Consider the following 20,001-nt stretch of genomic DNA (forward strand, 5'->3'; position numbering starts at 1 on the left):
CCCCAGGGGTTGAACTTTGCATAACAGTGACAAACTAAACATTTCTCCCTTGAGTCCTTCTAACTCATCTCTAGCAAACCTGACTGTCACCAAGTCATCTTTCCCAACTGCCATTTGCTTTTCTTGTCATTGCTTCCCTGCCTAGCAGAGCTTTATCACAACTATCCTTGTCCTCGATTAGCAGGTGGGATAGGCTCTTCATGCTTACTTCCCCTAAACATTGTGTGGTGACAAAGCCTTGTGTACAATCAGAACTGGGTCTTTCCTGTCCCCTAAGGTCCAGGCTGGCTTCCTGCAGGGGGCTTTTGTTTCATGTTCCACTGGATCTTGCCTGTGTCATTCTTAATTCACGGAGCTGCGGTTCTGTCCTCACCGATTAACATTAACGAAGGGCCTCCTGGATGCATGACAGCACAGACACTTATTTAATATTCTCTCTGTTTTAGATATCAGGTGGCTTCTTCAAATGAATTTTTAAGTTAATGAAGAAGATCAGAGACGTCAATTAGGAACTGGGAAGACAAGGCTGCAGGAAGTGCTTAAAGGAGCCGTGAAGGGGTGATGGGAACATCCTAGCACATGACAAAGGTAACAGGTACATTAGTTACTCCTGGGAGAACCCCGGCAGCCTTCTCTCTGTCTACCTTGATCATCTTATTTTCTTCTTACAGTTGTAGTTTTCAAGGCCAAGTCTGAAAATTTCCCCTGAGCCTTTTCTAATCATCTCTACCCTCAGGGATGACTCTGCTTCAAACTTTCCATTCATGCTTCTTACTTGGAAAGTGAGCCCAGGACACCGTATATTATTATTGACTAAATATATGTACACCCTTCTCAAGCCTGTCTGGCCAGTTTCTTTCTGGACTTTTAGAATTAGCAGTGTTAAGAAATATTCGTGCTGGGCAATAACCTATACAAATCAGACAGAGTTTTATTTTTATTTATTTATTTTTCAAGACCAGGTTTTTCTGTGTAGCTCTATCCTGGAACTCACTCTGTAGACCAGGCAGAGATCTGCCTGGCTCTGCGTGCCCCCCCCCCCCCTTTGTTGGGTTTGATGGTGCATGCCTTTAATCCCAGTATTATGGAGACAGAGCCAGATAGATATTTTTGAGTTCGAGGCCAGCCTGGTTTACAGAGGAAATTTTATTTTTAAAGAGGATGAGAGGAGAAAGAAAGCCGAAGGACTGGTATTTGCAAAACCGTGTTTCTCTAAGCCCCAGGATGAGTGTTTTTTTGTTTTTGTTTTCCCCTGGAGGGGATCAGAGTGAAGGAAGATCATCAAAAGGTAACAGTTGTCTTTGCGGTCTTAATACATTTTATTTGGATCAGCCGACATCGCATGTATTTTTAGACCTATCCTTTTTGACCCAAGGCTAGCTGTAACGCTTCTGTTGGTAGCAACTGCTTTTCAGCCGGGTACTCTAGACAGTTTTCTTTATGGACAAAGAGACTTTGGGTTCCGTCGTGCATTCTGGAATGCCAGGCACACTTTCACGTTCTGTGATGTCAGGGACCTGGAACCAGGGAGGTAGCAACACAAACAGGCGGCGGTGCGTGCAGTGCTGGTAATCTGCCCGCAGCCTCCTGGACAAAGCTCCCGCGGGCCCCGCCCAACGCAGCTCCCGTGTCCTCATTGGCTAGCTCTCTGCCCGCCATTAGGGAGCGGGGCGGTGCCCTTCCGAGTGCTGGTTGGTCTAATCGTAATGACGGTGAGGGCTACCATTGGTTTTCAGGACTCAAAATGGGCGGAGAAAGGCAGAGAGGCGGGGCGGCGCGGAGTGCGCCGGTGCGTCGTCGGGGACGCCCGGTCCAGTATCTTGCTAGGGAACCAGTGTTGTCGCCCCGCCCCCTCGGGGCTTTTAGTCCCGTTAACTGTCGGCCGGGCTGGTTCCGCAGGGCAGGGCGACATGCCGGTGCGCTTCAAGGTGAGGCCCGGGGCTCGGCGGCGGGCGGCCAGGACGCCGTGGGGTGGGTGCGTGACGCGCCTGTGCGGTGCCGAGCCTCCGGGCCAGAGCCTGTGCCAGGCGGAGGATGCGCCGGCCCGTGGCCCAGCACGGAGGGGTGGGTGTGGGAGAGTTCGATGGGGGCCTGACGGAGTCAGTCTGGGGTCCCCGGGAGGGGAGGCGGAAGGAGGCCCTTGACAGTGGGACGAAAGGCTGCAGTCGGTGTAGGACACGTTTCCTCTGAGGATGCATTCAGCTCCTTTGCTGCAAAACTTTAAAGTGCGCGGGCCTTTAAATGCTTGGGAAACGGGCCCCAGTAAAAGGAGAGCGTGGGTGGGTGTGTAACCTGCCTAGTTGTAGTTTGCTTTAGCGTTTAACACTTGCACATAGCTGTCTTGTGTCTAGCACCTTTCCACGCAACAGGTGGCCACGGTATTCCCATAATCCCCGACTCCTAATTCTAAAGTGCTTGTCCACGGATGGGGGTGAGCTGGGTTGGGGAGGGGGGAACGACTCATCTTTCTCCAGTTGCCTTTTATTAAAAATTAAAAGGAACTAGGCGTAACCCATTACATTATGTACTTGATGGGAATTTAGGGTAAATCTCTGGTGGTGAGGACTTAGGTTTGTTACTACACTTTGGAATTAGAGAACCAGTTATAGCACAGCCTCTTGGAGCGTCAGATTCCTGCTTCCATCAGCCTTAGGTGGTTGTGAGGATTAAGGGGCTACTTAGCCCAGGGCTGGGTAAATATTAGCTATTATTAAGGAGCTTGTGTATGTGGGTTTAATTCTCATTCTTGGGCCTTTCAGGAACAGCCTTCAGAGGTTGAGAATTTTTTTTTTCTTTCAGATGCCTGATTTTAAACCACTCATCATCACACTGTACTCAAATTGTACTTTTTGTTATAGGGGCTGAGTGAATACCAGAGAAACTTCCTGTGGAAAAAGTCCTATTTGTCAGAGTCCTATAATCCCTCAGTGGGGCAAAAGTACACATGGGCAGGACTTAGATCGGACCAGTTGGGTAAGTTGAGCAAGCCAATAGCTATTATAACTTGAATAAACCTTGGGTTATGTTTACAGAACAATTCAAATCCCCCTGTGTTGACTGACTAGATCATATAGAGTTTGCAGATATTTATGGATGCTATACTGTGATCCCAGACTCTCAGGTGCAGAAACACAAAGGCTCAGCGAATCAGGTGTTTCAGGCGGTATAAAATAGCATGGTAGCAGACAGGTCGAAGAGTAAAATGGAAGGGGAACACCTGAGATTGGTCGTTCTGGAAGAGGCTTTTCTGGAGATGTTTGAGCTGGGACCAGAAAATGGAGTGAGGCAAGCCTGGGGCTGAGGACTTGCAACGTCTTGAAGAATGGAAGTGAAGGTAACAGAGGCATGATTTGGACTTATCAGTGCCATGAGTTCAGAGATCCTGTTCTTCCTGTTACCTATGCTGCTCCTCCTGACCTCAGAGAATTTGAGCCCTTGGTTTTTTACAGCACATTGAAGAGTGGACTGACTTTATTATATCTGCTGTTTCTCTCTCACCAGGTAAGATATAAGAGCGTAGCCCTCTGTCTCCTTGTTTGTCCATGGAAATGCAAGACTTTGAGACACCCTGCTAGCTAGTAAAACCGAGTTTTAACTTTTTAGTTTCGTATGCATGCAGTTACGCCCATGTGCATGTACATGCAGAGGTCAGAGAACCTTTCTGTGTGCCGCTCCTCAGGAAGGCCACCCACTCTATTTTGAAACATGGCCTCTCATTGCCTTGGAGCTCACTAGTTAGACTAGGCCCCAGGGGTCCACTGTCTCCCTCGCCAGTGCTCAGATTACAAGAGCATGCGGCCACACTTAGCTTTTTAGCATGGGTCCTGGGGGTGTCAAACTCAGGTTTTTGTGCTTACGAGGCAACTGCTCATATATATCATCGGCCCTAAAACTGGATTTTAAAGTAATGAATAAATCTGAATTTGGATATACAATAATTATAATCTTGAGCAAATCAAATCTGCCAAGTGGGCCTTAGGAGGCTACACTGCATGGTTGAAGGAGATCTTGCTTGGTAAGGGTTTTATGTACACAGGTCAGCACTTAGTGTCCTGAAGATGACGTGGGAATTCTCATGATGTGTAAACCCCTTTAATGTTAGGCATTTGAAGCCAGGGAAAGATGAGACTTATTGTGAAGGTACAAGTCTGGGAAGGCAGTAAAATAAGGAACGGTTTACATCAGGCTTGGAGAACAGAAGGGAGTGTGGGTAGCTCTTTAGGGCTCCTTTGTAACATAAAGATTCTTAGCTCAGCGGCTTCAGAGACAGGATGTTTCCTGATTTCTCAGGCAGCATGCTGGGAAACTTCTCTGCTCATAAGTTCTACACTTTGGAGGGTTTGTTAGATTGCGAATACAAAAGAAACTGTTTTCAGGTACAACCACCTCAACTGAAAGCTGTAGGGATATGACTGGACACCAGACAACTGGTCGACCTGATTAATTGTCCTTCAGCATTTTAGCTGAGACCAGCTGCTTTCAGGGGGCATCAGTATGAAAGGAGCCCAGGCAAGTGAGGCCATCCTGGAGCAGGTACAATGTGAAAGAAGTCCTGGTGTGGGGAGGAAGGCTAATAGGAATTTTCAGTAAGCGCAAGGGATAGCACAAGAACTCAAGGCTGTTCAGCAGAGGAGGGAGGAGGCTAACAAGGAGCAGCAGGCTTACCCACAACTGGCCAGCCATTCTCACAATACGGTGCGTCCCCACTACCAGGGGCATTTGCTGGAGCTGGGAGGACAGAGGGCCCATTGACTGGAGAATCCACCTTGTTGCTTTTGCTCCTTACCAAAATCCCAGCCCTGTCTTAAGGTAGACATCTACAACAGTTGTCCCATTTTCTTTTGTTTTCTTGTAATAACTTAGAGGGGCTGGAGAGAATGGCTCTGTGGTCAAGTAGTGGTGCTCTTACAGAGGACCCAGGGTTAGTTTCTGGCACCTGCATGGCAGCTTACAACTCTCTGAAACTATAGTTCTGGGGGAATCTGACGCCCTCTTCTGGCCCTCGAGTGCACCAGTCATGTATGAATGTGGTATGCACACACACAGGTAGGTAAAACACTTCTGCACATGAGAAAAGAGAATCTAGGGGTAGCCAGTTGTAGTTCAGAGGTAGAGCACACACCTAACACAGGCACTGGTTTGCTCCTCAGGACTCCCTATGATGTTAAGAAAATCTTGTTACTCTTCCTCCCACTTTATTGATCTTTAGTTTTTTCCTAAGCTTTTACAAGTAGTTTCAAAGGATAAAGATTTTGGTAGATATGTATATATGTATATGTCTTATACATCTGTTCAAACTTTTGAGTGGCTCCTTTGCTCATTCGGTTTATGGGAGTGTTCATCATATAATTGCCAAGCCACTCTCAACAGCAACCTGGCTTGCCTAATTAGCTTGGCTTTCTGTGAGAAAAGTCTGACTTTACGCCTTGATTCAAAGTTCAGGGGCATCCGTGCACTTCCAGTGCTGGCTCTCCTCACGGAACTTTGTGGGCAGATGGACAATCGTGGGATTGGCTGCCACCCCTTTACTATTTCTCGCCTGCGCAGTGTCCCTTAGGAGTGGCTTGTGCTTTCTTGTCCTGTTGTCTCTGTAGCTCTGAATTCTTGTACCATGTCACTGTGATCTAGCACAGGTAGTGTCAGGCTCTTGTGTGCCTGTATTTTGTAAAGTGGAAGCAGGACCATGGTGGGCCGTAGCAAATAGAAACACAGATGATGGATAAGTGTCAAGCAAGAGGACACATGGAGTTCAGAGTTGCCCCTTTCTCCCCCCTCCACCCCAACCCCCCCCCCCCCCCCGATGTCTCTGTGTACCTGTCCATTAGTCTAGGAAGCCCATGAGCATGGACTCTTGCTTCTGTGGTAGAAAGAGCTCAGAGAGAGGTTTGGGAGGGATGGTTTTACCTCAGTCAGCTCTCCTGTCGCCTCTTCTTCCCTCGGCTGTCTTACTCTTCCTGTGGTGGGAGCAGTCCTCTTTCCATTTAAAGAGTGGCCCAAAGTAGGGCATTGGCTCAGCCCACACACCTCGGTAGAAGGCCGAGGTCTGTATGTTTGCCTCCTGGACAGAGATGTAGAGCAATTGTATCTTAGCTCTTGTTAAAAGGGCCATTCTTTTTAAGTCTCTGGAAACCTAGGTAGAAGAACTGAGGTCTAGCACAGTGACCTATCATCCCCTTTTGTCTTGGTCTGTTCTACATAAGAGAAGCTTTGGGAAAAGGTCCGAATGAGTACAAACCAGGGCTTATTGTTCTGCTAAGTAGCACAGGAAAGTAACCAGAAACGGAGGAGCACATTCCCTGTGTGCCAGTCTCTTGCCTTGTGACCCCTGTGACTTGTGTGAGAACACTTGGACACTGACCTCAGTGTTTAATTTTAATACTTGTTTAAAGCAAAATAATTTGATGTTGAAAACTATACCTTGTTAGATTTTAAAAGTCCTACAAGCTGGAGGAGTGTGTGTGTGTGTGTGTGTGTGTGTGTGTGTGTGTGTGTGTGTGCATGTGTCTGCATGTGTGCGCGCGTGTGTGCACCTTAGGGTATGTGTAGACGTCATAGAAGAGCTTGTGGGAGTTGATTCTCCTTTCTACCATGGGGCCCTGAGGACTGAACTCAGGTTGTCAGACTTGCTGGTAAGCACCATCTTGTTCTTTCACTGAATTTTAAGCCTCATCTTTCTCCTTAGGATCTGTTAAAAGCTCTTCGTGACTGTGAACTTTGGTAGTAGCTGCTTTCATGTTCTGTGTTTTATAGGGATCACGAAAGAACCGAGTTTTATTTCAAAAAGAAGAGTCCCTTACTATGACCCTCAGATTTCAAAATACCTGGAGTGGAATGGAACTGTCCGAGAGAATGATGCTCTTGCCCCACCAGAACCCCAGATTATCCGAACCCCAAAACCACAAGAAGCAGAGCAAAGAGAAGATGCTAACCACGAAACAGTTCTCCCACAAGAGGCTTCCAGGGTCCCCAAGAGAACTCGATCTCATTCTGCAGACTCCAGAGCTGAAGGGGCTTCAGACGGTGTGGAAAAGCACCAGGATGTCACAAAAAACCATTCACTAGTTAATGCAGACGTGGAGCTGAGACCTTCCACCAAACCTCTTCCTGAGAGTATAGAACCCAGGGTAGGAAGAGCCACCTTGTTTCTTCTCCAAAGTATTTTTAAGTTTTTTCTTTTATTTGTTCTTTTCTTGTCTTGTGTCTCTGATATAGATGCCAGCAGGCTGCTGAGAGTTTCTGAGAAGGGGTCTATTCTTACTGATTGCTCTTTTGTACGGAATGTACTAAGACACGCCATCCCTACATGGGCATTCTGCCTCTCCATGTTAGTCATTAGAGACAGCCGAGTCCCCAGGACGAGGTCATACTGAGGCAATAGGCCGTTTCTCTGGCTGGGAGCTCAGCTGACTTGTGCCTATCCTCGTTTGACTTTCCCATTGTACCAGCAAGAAAGCAAACAGAATCTCAGCTGACAGGAGGCATAAGGAAGAGAGTTCTGGCTGGCTCTCAAAGATCTTGCCGTTCTGTCCTCTTATGTCACAGCTGGCCTGTGGCAGGTCCCCGTAAGCACATAAGCAGAGGCTGCAGGGGTGTGCGGATTGTGTGCGGGAAATCTCACTGCCTCCCACAGTTGGTTCTCCAGGCCCTAATTTACTTCAGCCACTGACTGGACACCTGGAGCCACCCAAGAGTGCTGGAGGAGAATCTGTGACTTGTTGAGAAAGCCAGGGCACACAGGGGTCCATGGAAGGTGATGTGCAAGCTTGGTGGGCAGAGGAAGGGTGTCCCAGAGGGTGTGGACAGGGCAAGGTGCTATGATTTATTTATTTTTGATATTAGATTTACTTGTGAATGATTGGTAGAAAGGAACTAAGCAATGGCTCTATTTTTTTTTTTTTGAGATGCATTAATAGCATAATAGCATGATGCTGTTAATAAGAAAGTGATTACTTAAAAGTTAAAGTTTGCAGTACTACTGTATGAATATATACTGTATGAATATAGTTAGCAAAACTGTAAGGTATACTTAAGACTTAAAGGGATAAAGTTCATCTTGTGTGTTTTATAGCACAATTTAGACTTAAAAGGAGTTTGTGTAACACATTTTAATAGTTTTAAGTGGGTTTTCCCTCCAACAGTTGGACAGGCATCTTCGCAAGAAAGCTGGATTGGCCGTTGTCCCCTTGAATAATGCCTTGAGAAATTCTGAATACCAGAGGCAGTTTGTTTGGAAGACCTGTAAAGAAACTGCTCCAGTGTGTGCAGCCAATCAGGTAGCTTAACATGTGTTTCTGAGTGTTCTCACCTGACTTAGTAACATAGACTTATGTGTCGGTACTGACCTGGGTCTGGTTCTGAGTTCTGGGAGACAGTGAGAGTCTGCTAGGCTCTCTCCCTCCCTCTGATTTACAGTAGTATGATCTACTGCACTGTCCTGTGCAAGTGGTGGTCAGTATTTCCAGGCCCACGAAGTAGGAGATGGGGCAGTGACAACGTGGGGGAGTGGTAAGTTCACATGCCAGAGGATCTTTTTCCGTCACTATCTTCTTAATCATCAAAGTGGTTATATTCTAAATTGTTTATGTGACTAATGTTTTTGCATGATGTCTATTTTTTGAGAAAGACTAATTGCTTTGGATATTTATGTAGTGAAAGTAGTACTATATATATTGTCCCCTTAAGTCAGTTGAATGGTGACAGTAATTGAGTTTTTATTTGCAAAAATTCAAAAGGCATAATGGATTAATTTGTGAGACAAATTTCATTACATTTTGTGCAGCTTTAGTATGTTACTACCTTTCTGATAGATATTCTCAAATTCTTCCTATGTTTGCCCATGCTTTCAGCTTTGGAACCGTGACGGCGTCATCTTTTCCCTGACCGTTTGTTTTTAAAGAAGTCTGCACACACCTCACAGGCCTCAATTCATTTTGCCTGTACTTGAGTGCTCCTTGTATATTCTGTACCTAAGCCTAACAGGAAGATTTAGAGGCAGCAGGGCAGTAGCATCTGTGAGCTTCAGTGGCCACTCTGCTGATCATGTGAATTGTGGGAGTTTGTTTACTTGTTATCAAAACATGTTTTAGGGCCATGTGAGGTGTAACTCAGTGATGTCCTCTTTCTATGACTAAACACGGGCAGGGCCTCTGCTGCCTGCTCGCTAGTGTTCTCGGGCACCGAGTGCTCTTAAAGATACTCGTGCCTTGCTTGAAAATCATGTTTTGTTTTTGTAGAGCATTTGACCTGTAAGCTAGAGCCAATTCAGTCGAAGCCTGCTTGACAAAATTTACATGCCAGCGGAAGCTTTTGGCAGAAATGCTTCTTTCATAGGATCAGAAGCACAGTGTACAATAAACTACTCCAGTCATGAGCCCGAGGCTCCCATTAGTGAGGCGCTCAGATGGCTGCGTGGGGAGCAAGGGCTCCTTGTAAGTTCAAAGCACGCCTGCTTTGAGGTCTGTGGGAGAGCTCACTGGTAATCTTTCCGTGCCCCTCAAAGGAGCCAACGGCCTTTAATCAGGTGTCTTTTCTGGTAAGGTTGACACATTAATATTTAAAAAGAGTTGAACTAGTTTTGGCTGGAAAGCCCTTGAGGTTGTGTTGTCTTGAGAAGATGTACTGTTTGGATTGGGTCCGTGCTAGTCAGAGTTGTGAGGCAGAGGCCATGGATGTCTACCTGGTATCGATCGTCCCTTTTCCTTGTGACTTCACTGTCAGCAGTGGCACGATACCAGCACATGGAACCATACTGAGTATTATGGGTGAAAGAAAACATTTAAAAGAGAGATGTAGTAATTCTCCGGTGTTCTCTCTTGTGTAAATGAGAATGCTGAACATAAGTGAGCGGGGGAGGGGGCGAGGAACAATCCCCAGCCTGAACATGTCAGACATCCTCTTAGGTTCTCCAGAGAAAGGGAAATGCGGACGAAGAGAAGGGTAATCCATAGAGCTGATGACAGTTGCTTTGATAAGACTAATATCTGTTTGTATTATGAAAATAATTTTATTTCATTTATCTCATTACTAAACTGGTGGGAGGAGGTGGAGGAACTCTGGGAAGGAGAAATCAGATAAGGAGTATTGGGTATTTTTGCTTATGTAATAGTTTGATCATGTTTTGACTTTTTATTCAAAACATAGTAATAAGTATAGAAATTTGACCATTGGCTACTAATGACACGTGTGAAATCAAATTGCAGTCAGATACAATTTTGCCTTTTTTTGTACTATAATTCAACTTTTTGTGGGCTTTTAAGATCAATTATACACTCAAGTTCTGAATACTTAATAGCCAACCAAAAACTTAACAACTATTTTTTTGTTTGTTTTAAGGTTTTCCGTAATAAAAGCCAAGTTATTCCACAGTTCCAAGGCAATACATTCATCCACGAAAGTGAATATAAGCGAAATTTCAAGGGTTTAACTCCAGTGAAGGAACCGAAGTTGAGAGAGTATTTGAAAGGAAACAGCAGTTTTGAGATATTGTCTCCAGAGAAGAAGGTACCCAGCAGCTCTGACCTCCTACCAGGGGTTTCCGATTCTGCGTGTCTCCCTTGTCACCACCTGAAGCTCTCTCTTATCTAGCATTCGTTCATTTATTCAGCAAATGCCAGGTGCACATTGACTCCTTATGTGGAGCCAGGTCAGTGTAGGTACTGAGAGTACAGGGTCAGACACGCCAAGGCTCAGCAGTGCTTAGGCTGCTGGGGGACAGACAGACAGATAGCTAAAGTGAATACAGCACGACACACTTAGCAGTGCAGCAGGTAAGTCTTCCAAGTCTAACATCAAACGATTGGGCTGCCGTGGTGTGTGTTTCAGGGCAGCAGGAATGATCGAGATGCTATTCTGAAGTAGCAGCTGTTAAACATAGCACACATTTATCTTACGGGAAGATTTTTTTATGTAAAATTACAGTTAGTATAATTCATATCATTTACTTCAGTGAAAATAGGCACCTGGGTTTGTGTGAGAATTTACAGGTATGCTGAGTTGACAGTAGTCTGGAATCATCACAGAGTATGCTGGGTGGTTTTTAAAAATAGAAAGTATGTGACTAAAAGTAAAATTATATACCTGTGTGTGTGCATGCACACACATGCTCACAGACATGCACATACATGCACGCACATGCACACATGAACTCATGTGCACACATGTGCGTGCACACACACATCCACGTGCACACAACACACACATACACTTTTTTTGACCTATGACATTCTTGGATGAGGAGTATTATTTTATATAACTCTGGGATAATTAGCAAAACTTTATAAATTTAAGGGCTAATTTAAAATCTCTGTTCAATATGTAGTAGCATTGTTTTGATGGTATTTGTTAATCTTTAAATTCATCTTTAAAGAAAACAAACCATGGGCTGGAGAGATGGCTCAGAGGTTAAGAGCACTGTCTGCTCTTCCAGTGATCCTGAGTTCAATTCCCAGCAACCACATGGTGGCTCACAACCACCTATAATCAGGCCTGGTGCCCTCTTCTGGCCTGTAGTTGCATACATGCAGGCAGAAAGCTGTATGATGTATACATAATAAATAAATGTTTAAAAAAAAACAAAAAAAAAACCAAACCATAAAATCAGGGATCTAAATTCCTTGGTCTTAAAACTTGTTGATTTTGGTTTTTTGCTTTGTTTTAGTAGCTAAACATCTAGAAGCAGAATGTAGTAGAATATCCAGGCCCACCTTTATAGCATGTATGTTTTTACTTTAATGTCTGACATCTCTAAGCATAAATGCTCAAATTATTTCCATTTCAATATAATAAGGCAGACGAGCCTTTAGACTTAGAAGTAGACATGGCGTCGGAAGACTCAGACCAGCCTATAAAGAAGCCTGCTCCTTGGAGACATCAAAGGCTTGGGTATGTATCTTATCAGGAAATGGTCATATTTGGGTGGTCACCATGCTAAAATACTTACATGCATTCTGTCTCTCTTAGAAAGGTGAATTCTGAATATAGAGCAAAATTTCTGAGCCCAGCCCAGTATTTATATAAGGCTGGAGCTTGGACGCGTGTGAAGGAGAGCTTGTCGCACCAGGTGAGTCTGATTTCACATGTCCTTCCAGCCTATGCCACAGTTTCACAGTGAGTTTCATGCACAAGTTAAAGGTGGATGATGCAATAACAGAACCCCAGATCCCGCCATCTTAAAATCATAGTTGCCAACTTACCAGTGTGCGTACTCTTCTCATACTGACCTCTGTGGAGATCTACATTGATTATTAAAGTCATTTCTTTTAAAAACCATGAAATACCTGATAGTTGTAGCAAGTTCAGTTTACAGGCTGGCTCCTTAGTGGTTGGGTTCTCACGCCACTCAGACCTGTCTTTCAGCTGCAGTTCTTTCTGTTGGTAATGGATGTGCTAGAAAGACTGCCTCAGTCTGCACCACTGCGTGTAGGACAGCTCATGCAGGTTCAAGCTCTACTCTCGAGTGTCCTGAGATAGGGGAGAAGCTGGGCATCTAAAAAAGGCGGGGAGAGGGCAGTTAAATGCTCAGGCTGAGAAGTGGGGCTTCTCCTTAAAGGAGAAATGATAGAGGTTTATATTACTGTATAATTAGTGTTGTACAGCTGTCTCTACACTTTTTAGTCCTCCTCATGGGCACAAGCTAATTTAAAACTTTTTTTTTGGTTGGATTGTATAATAATAGACATTCTTTTCCATCTCTCTTTCCAAAGAGGATTGATTGGTCTGGCCTTTTTGAGTGGCTGGCTCCTTGAGGTGGCCCCTCCCAGACAAGGGCCTGCCACGCCCCCTCAGTGCTCTGCTCTGAGAGGCTCCCACTGCAGCTACTCTCAGACTTGTCTACCAAGCCTAGCTCAGGCTGCAGCTCCCATTCATCTGGGCCATTTGTCTCTTCACTCTGGTAACATCAAATAGAAACTTTGAGTATCACAAGGCGTCGTGATGGAGGAAGGACTGAATCCTCTATGCCCTTGCACAGTTTGTTGGTATCTAGGTCTTGGCAAAGAGAGTATGTCTTGGGGATTGGACGGGGCAGGAGGGAACAGGGACACAGAACCGTGTGACTGAGGAGGGCCAGTTGGCAGGGATTGAGGTCTGAGACAGTCTTGATTTGGAAAGATTCTTGGCCAGTGTGTGGTTTCTTCAAACTGAGGTGAAGTTGGTATTTAGGTCTCAACTCTAGACATTTAATGCATTTGGAGGACAGTGACATTTTTATATTGTTCCGAGGGAGAATGCTGTGCTGTAATGTAAAGGCTGATCCTGAGTAACCTGAGTATCAAGTACTCTGCACTCTCCTCCCTGCGTGTATGCTATGTATGTGTGGTGCATGCAGTGTGTATACATGACTGTGCATGTGGAGGCCTAGGGTTGGTGTTGCTTGCCACCTTACTTTTTGTGACAGACTGTCTCACTGAATCAGAGCTCACAGACAGGTTGTGTGGCTGGCCATTGAGATCCCATGGTCGTCCTCCTTCACCTTCCAGTGCTAGAATTATACTGGGGGGAAGTGGGCAAGCACTTTAACCTGCTGAGCCGTCTCTCCAGCCACAATCTCAGCATTAACACGTTCTGGCTCTTGGTTCAGATCCTAACTTCACTTCTGCACTTTGGGAATCTGTTTTTAGCAAAACTACTGGGTGTTCTGTCTTAAGTCCCATGTACATACTCATGGGCAAGACAGCCTGTGTGAGCTGGTTTTGAATGTGACTGTGTACCCCACACCTGCATCCTTTGTTACTCTGCTACTTGGTAACATTCATAAAAGTCTGTCTTTAATAACGGAATCTGTTTCATGTTAATTTGGTTTTGGTTTTTGAAAAGGGTCTAACCTTGGCCTCATAGCAGTCCTCCTGCCTCAGCCTCTCCCATGCAGGTTTTACAGGCATGGCTCACCATGGTGCTGGCATGTACATCCTTTTGGCTTGGTTATTGGTGTGACGTTTGAGGACAGTTAGGACTTTGATTCTAGATAAAGAGCCACATTTGAGATACATCCTGTAATCTGACAGATGTTATAAGAACCAGGTCTAAGTCACTCCTCATTCGGTTTTCAGTTTTCTGAATTTTATTTTTCTGCATGTACATTTTAAATGATTTAGTTCAAATTGGGAAAAATGATTCAGTAATGAAAAATTCTACGTACAGTGTTTAGATTGTGTGTGTATGCATGTTTGTGTGTGCACGCGCATGCATGTGTGTCCATGGAGGCCAAGAGAGGGAATTGTATCCCCAGGAACTGGAGTTATAGGTAGCTGTAAGCCACTTAATGTGGGTTCTGAAAGCTGAACTGGCACTATACGAGAGCAGCAAATGCTTTTAGCATCTGAGGCTTCTCTTTACCAGGGCTTATAAAATACCCCATCATTGGGGACAGTACTATGTGGGTTATTCAGTTGGGAATAATGTATTCTTATCCTTTATAGTAGTCCTGGTCCCTGGACCTAGGGGTCATTTCTAGAATCTACTCTCAATTTTCCCCTCTTGCCCATAGAGGACCTTACTTTGAGAGACATCAGCCTCTTCAGTTTTCTTCTTAGTTTAGGACTGTAGACACGTAAGTGTAAAACTGAATGTAAGCACTGACAGTTTTAGGAAGGTTGGCTGATGAAGACTTAGGAAAGCATTGGAGTTCATATGTCATTAATAAATGGAACTGAATAGTCATACAGAGTTTTATAAAGTGCCTGCTCTCCATCCTTTCTAAATGGCCGTGTGCAGAGGGCCCTTCCCCCATTCTCTTAGTCATTAAGCACATGGAGCTCCTGAGTGACCAGGACTCAGCCTTGACTGGTCTTTCCACTGCACAGCACTGAAGGCCGTGTTGATTGGAGGCCTGTGAATCTGCCCTTCAGTTTATGTCCTCGTTTTTCTGCCAGGGGACAGGTTGTGCCGATGCTAGGGTGGTAATTTTCATACAGGTTGGCCTCCTTTGTCTTGTAAGCCTGTTGAATATGAGAGTTTCATAGCTCTGGCCCCTGTTTCCCTCTGCTGTTCAGTCCCCACTCTGGACCAGTATAGACAGTGCTTCAGTGCGATCACCCTGGCCTCTGCACATGCTGCTACTGCGAAGAGCGAGGCCTGATGGTAACGCATGAGACATCTCTCCCTGGGAAGCCGAGACTGTTAACAGCTACACCTAAAATAAATTGTCAAGGGATAAAAGACTTTACAAAAGTGTGGGAACTCTGTTTTTAAGTGACTAAATATAACAAACAACACTTTTAAAGCAGAATTTTAACAATTCAGCTTTCTTTCACTGCATAGGTAACATTTAGAGAAGCCAGCAGGTGGCAGTGTCTTGTATAAAATAAACAGGTTTCAGATGGTAGTTGGGTTCTTTTCATATGAAAGTACATTATTTGCAAATTAGAGAATTCAAAGTAGTTTATAGTTCCTCATGATTTTAAAAACTCTTACTGTCTTGTTGAGTATATCATCAGTATTTGGGAGGGACTTATTTTCTATTATACACTTAGTGTGTTGTTTGTTTTTGTCCTTTTGTCCTTTTTTTTTTTTTAAAGTTGAAGTTTTGCTGACTTCAAGGGAACCTGAGGGATTTGGAGAGGGAATCTCACAATGTTAGTGGGGTCTTCTGTAATAGGAGAAGCTGGCAGAAAGCTGGGGATTAAGCCAGACCGGGAGTCACTGGCATGTAACCACTCTTCCAGAGGTGGGGATGGAGGGATGGCAGTCAGTTACCTATCACAACACCATCACAGCCCAGCAAGAGTGTGGCTAACCCTTGAGCAGTATTAAGATGTCTTGGTTACTGAGTTAAATAGTGCTAAGGATTCAAGAAATGTACTTGTATTGACAAGTTACTATATATTTAGAAGGAAGAATAATAAGGTACAGCGTCTCATTGATTCCCATTAGTACTCATTTATGGCATTAACCTTCATTAAGTGTGTCTCTGTATTCCTCCCCTAGGGTTCTCTAAATGCCATGTGGTATGCAGAGGTTGGTTGCTTTTGAGTTCTTAAAAACTATGATAATGCATAGAGTACGTGTGTAATTTCCGTCGGAGTAAAGCATCTGTCAATTTTCTTTTAGCTACTACAGATGTCTCCTTGCCTACTAGTCCAAAGTAAAACAGCTGCACTAAGCTTTTGCTTAATTGTTTAATTTCTGCTTGAAATGCACAGTGGGATGAGTGTGTGTGGTGTGACTTTGCCTGCCTTTTCCCCTGGACTGTGGCTGTAATTGTGCTTTTGCTTTCTTATGTACTTGTCAGTATTTGTAGGAGAGCCTTGACAATAATGGAAGACATCTGAACTCTTGCTTAGGTTAAGGAGCTCCGGGAAAAGGCTGAGTCCTATCGGAAGCGAGTTCAGGGGACGCATTTTTCTCGGGACCATCTGAATCAGATTATGTCTGACAGCAACTGCTGTTGGGATGTCTCCTCAGTCGCAAGCTCGGAAGGCACCATTAGTAGCAACATCCAAGCCCTGGATCTTGCTGGGTGAGATGGTCTTTGTGGAACTCGAGCAGAGTGTGTTGTAGCTTTCGTGCATCATAGGATGACGAAGGAAAATGACCTGACTAACTCACAGTCTGCTGTCCAGTCAAATGGGTCTCTTACTTTAAAACCGACTCTCTGTGGCCAGTATGCTGTATGACACTTGCTGTTTGTGTCTCCGTATAAGTAATACAGAGCTCTGGGTAGCTCACTTTTGCAATGTTCTTTGTGACAACAGAACTAGAATAACCATAAGATAGGTGTACCAGGGCTGTCAGAATGTTAAGAGCAACCATAAGAACATGAGAATATAAGCTAGTGGTATGTATCCATCATCACTCATTGGTGACTTTTGTGGCTCATATGGAACTGGGCCTCTAGTTGTAGAGAATTCTCTGCAGTTTTAAATTTTAAACTGAACACAATTTAACTCTTTGTAAGGAAAATTACACATTGATATGTAGCTAATCAAATAGAGCATTCTCATGTAATCACATGCACCAAATTCAGTTATAGATTTTATTATGTGACCTTGCTTTAAAAGTTCACAAAATACTCTTTAATAATGTCTTGGAAAGATGAATCTAAAATACAAAAGTTCGAATCTGCATACTTGTGCCTGAATGTGAGTTTAGTTGTGGCAAATTAGCTCAGTTGGAGTTAGTCCTTTCATTTTGCAGATAATCTTTTACCCTTTTGTCCCAGAAGTGCAAGTGTAAACATGTGAAAGTAGGTCACTGTATTACTTTTGGAATATTTAGTGGCCGCTTGGTGTAGCTTTACTGTACTGTACAATGCCTTCAGTACCCAGACAAGGCCCTCGGCGTGGGTGGGAACCAGGTGACAGAAGGCATGTACTCTCTAAGCCGGTATAAACTATACAACGTCAAATGCAGGTTTACAAATAAAGTCTTTTTTTTTTGAAATGCAGAGATCTTACAAGCCACAGGACCCTCCAGAAACACCCTCCTACCAAACTGGAAGAGAAAAAAGTTGCATTGGCAGAACAGCCCCTGGAAAATACCATCAGGAGCCTGGAGCTGCCAGAGGCTCCCACCATGGCCAGGAGGAAGTTGGCTTGGGATGCTGCGGAGGGCACACAGAAGGAAGATACCCAGGAGGAGCCCAGTGGGGAGGAGGACGGGAGAGAGGCCAGAGGAAAGGACAAGCAGGTCTGTGCAGGAGAGCTACAGAAAGTGGACATGCAGACATCTAAGGCAGACGGACCGACAGAAGGGTGAGACCTAAGTTCCTCAGCATATAGGACGTTCTGGTACGTGCCTGATGTGTGCCGGTGCACTGGCGGCTGTGACTAATAAAGAACGGAGTTGTAGGGACTGCCACGGCATGTGCTGGGATTTGACCCACACTGACTGCAATGAGGCACTGTGCACTGTGGGGAGGAATCAGCGTTCTCACCCAGGTGCTGTGGTGAGGATTGGCCAGGATCGTTGTGTCAGGAGAATGACTGCATGGGGAACTGGGATTCACTAATATCAGACGAGAAAGGAAGGCCACTCTGTTGTAATATTTTTAAAGTGGTTTCTGCGAGTAGCCAGTAACGGTGCTTTCCTGTGCAGACAGCTTTGGGAGGGGCTTTGCTGTAGTTGATGGTCCACTTGTCTGTAGCCAGACCCTTTGTTCATTCAGGGATGTAGGTAATGGGGAACTTGGGTGCTGGCTAACCGGAAGACTTCCTTGTTATGGATGGCTGACTTACAATGATCTTCCTCCTTCCTAGGCTCAGTTTCTCTAACTCCATATGCATTACGAATTTTTAAAAGGATTGTTTTTAAATAGCGACTTCCCTATATAGCCAGAGCTGGCTTGGAACTCATGACTCTCCTGAGGCTGCCTCCTGAACACTGGGGTTATAGGCTCCCTGCATGTAAACCTGAAACGAAAGTAGACTTCTCTTAGACAGTTTATGTTTTATTACAGTGCTGCATAATGGTGGTGATGCAGCTTTGATCATATTTTCTAGAAGACAGGCTTCCTAATAGATTGTCTCACTCTTTAGGTCAGAAACGTCTTCCGTTTCCTCAGGGAAGGGAGGCAGACTTCCGACACCAAGACTGAGAGAGCTCGGTATCCAGCGGACTCACCATGATCTCACAACTCCAGCTGTTGGTAATGGTCAGCCCTGCAACCTGTCATCTGCCCTTTCAGCCTGTAGCTTAGCGTGACTGACATGCAGTTTCCCTGGGATTTTCCAGGTGGAGCGGTCTTAGTGTCTCCAGCTAAAGCGAAGCCGTCAGCCCTGGAGCAAAGGAGGAGACCATCCTCCCAAGATGGCTTGGAGACTCTGAAGAAAGGCATTACTAAGGTAGCTGTTTGTATTTCAGAGGGAACCTCTTCTTGGGTCCCATAGTCTCATGGGATAGATGACATGTAGGCTCAGACTATTGTATGGGGAGGTAACCCTGTTAACTCTCAGTAAGGCACTCGGACTTATTTGCTTATTTAGTTGGTCTTGACGTTGTATTGCTGCTGATCCTCATTCAGATAGTCTTAGTGGTGACTGGTCAGGAAGGGAGACACATACACTCTGCTGTCTGAGAGTTGTGTTCCAGCCACATTGCAGGCACTGTGCAGCACTGGAGACAAAAGCCGCACCAGGGCTCCTCCAGCCTTCAGTCTAGTGGAGTGGGAGGTCACGGTCACATCGGAGGTAAAACACAAGAGCTAAACACAATAGCGAGGTGTCAGTATCAGTGCTGTGAGAGAAATAGGCAGGGGACGAGCAGGAAGTGGTCAGGGAGGTCCTCACCAGCAAGGGTGTGCTGAAGCAGAGTCTGAAAAATGCAGGACGGATCTAGGCATGGGCGGCGCTGTTCTGGCAGAGAGAACAGAGTCGCGAAGTCTCTGAGGGTGAGAGGACCAGTCATGTGCTCGCTCTAGTGTCCGGAGCAGACAATAGTCTGGGGAATTGTTTTTGAGAGGTAGTGCTGTGCTAAAGTGTGTAGGGCTTTGTAGAGAGTAGAAAACTTATTTTAGCATGTCCTTTTTGGCGAGACAGGAGTATTAGAAGGGCAGAGGAGGAACGTGATCTGACTCACGCGTTTGCTGTCCCTCCTGCCATTGCACTGAGAGCGGACAACAGGGAGCAAGTGTGAAAGCAGCTAGCGGTCAGTTACCAGACCCAGGGAGACTCGATGGTGCTATGGGTTGTGGTAGATGGTGAGGGTCTTCTGAGGAAGTCCAGTTCTGCATGTATTGAGGATGTGTGTGCTGAGGGATGCTGAAAGGGGAGGCAGCATGGGGAGAATAAAGAATACCTAAAAATAATTTGTCCTGAGCAAGAGAAAGGGCATTGCTATTTAACTGAGATGGGAAAGCCGTGTCAGGAAATAGCACGAGTTCTCTTTAGGATGTGCTCAACTTGAGAAACCTACAAGCCATGTGAGTGATGTGTTGATGGGAGCTGACTGTGCACACTTGAAAAGCTGGGCTGCAGAGATACTGGACACACACACACACACACACACACACACACACACACACAAGAAAAGTGAGTGTTGATGCTGCTAAGTCAGTAGGGATGAGACTTA

General features: G+C 45.2%; 1 protein-coding gene across 14 annotated transcripts in view; it reads left to right on the forward strand.

Moving 5' to 3' along the window:
• The window catches only part of Saxo6 (stabilizer of axonemal microtubules 6), a 36,418-nt gene that overhangs the window by 8,127 nt on the left and 8,290 nt on the right, over window positions 1-20,001 (forward strand). For 3 of the 14 annotated variants that reach the window (XM_087557268.1, XM_087557270.1, XM_087557271.1), the window contains exons 4-14: window positions 447-588; window positions 2,859-2,973; window positions 6,751-7,124; window positions 8,139-8,273; window positions 10,333-10,500; window positions 11,786-11,880; window positions 11,959-12,058; window positions 16,278-16,453; window positions 17,382-17,687; window positions 18,471-18,580; window positions 18,667-18,776. In XM_087557268.1, coding sequence (XP_087413394.1) covers window positions 580-588; window positions 2,859-2,973; window positions 6,751-7,124; window positions 8,139-8,273; window positions 10,333-10,500; window positions 11,786-11,880; window positions 11,959-12,058; window positions 16,278-16,453; window positions 17,382-17,687; window positions 18,471-18,580; window positions 18,667-18,776 — 1,698 coding nt within the window. In that variant the 5' untranslated portion in view covers window positions 447-579. Of the gene's footprint in view, window positions 1-446; window positions 589-1,504; window positions 1,713-1,778; window positions 1,929-2,858; window positions 2,974-3,225; window positions 3,502-6,750; window positions 7,125-8,138; window positions 8,274-10,332; window positions 10,501-11,785; window positions 11,881-11,958; window positions 12,059-15,921; window positions 15,952-16,277; window positions 16,454-17,381; window positions 17,688-18,470; window positions 18,581-18,666; window positions 18,777-20,001 lie in introns of those variants that run through there. The other 11 variants (XM_087557266.1, XM_087557267.1, XM_087557264.1 and 8 more) reach the window with 10 other exon arrangements.

Source organism: Rattus norvegicus, chromosome 7, assembly GCF_021556685.1.
Source record: "Rattus norvegicus strain SHRSP/BbbUtx chromosome 7, alternate assembly SHRSP_T2T, whole genome shotgun sequence".
NCBI lineage: Eukaryota > Metazoa > Chordata > Mammalia > Rodentia > Muridae > Rattus > Rattus norvegicus.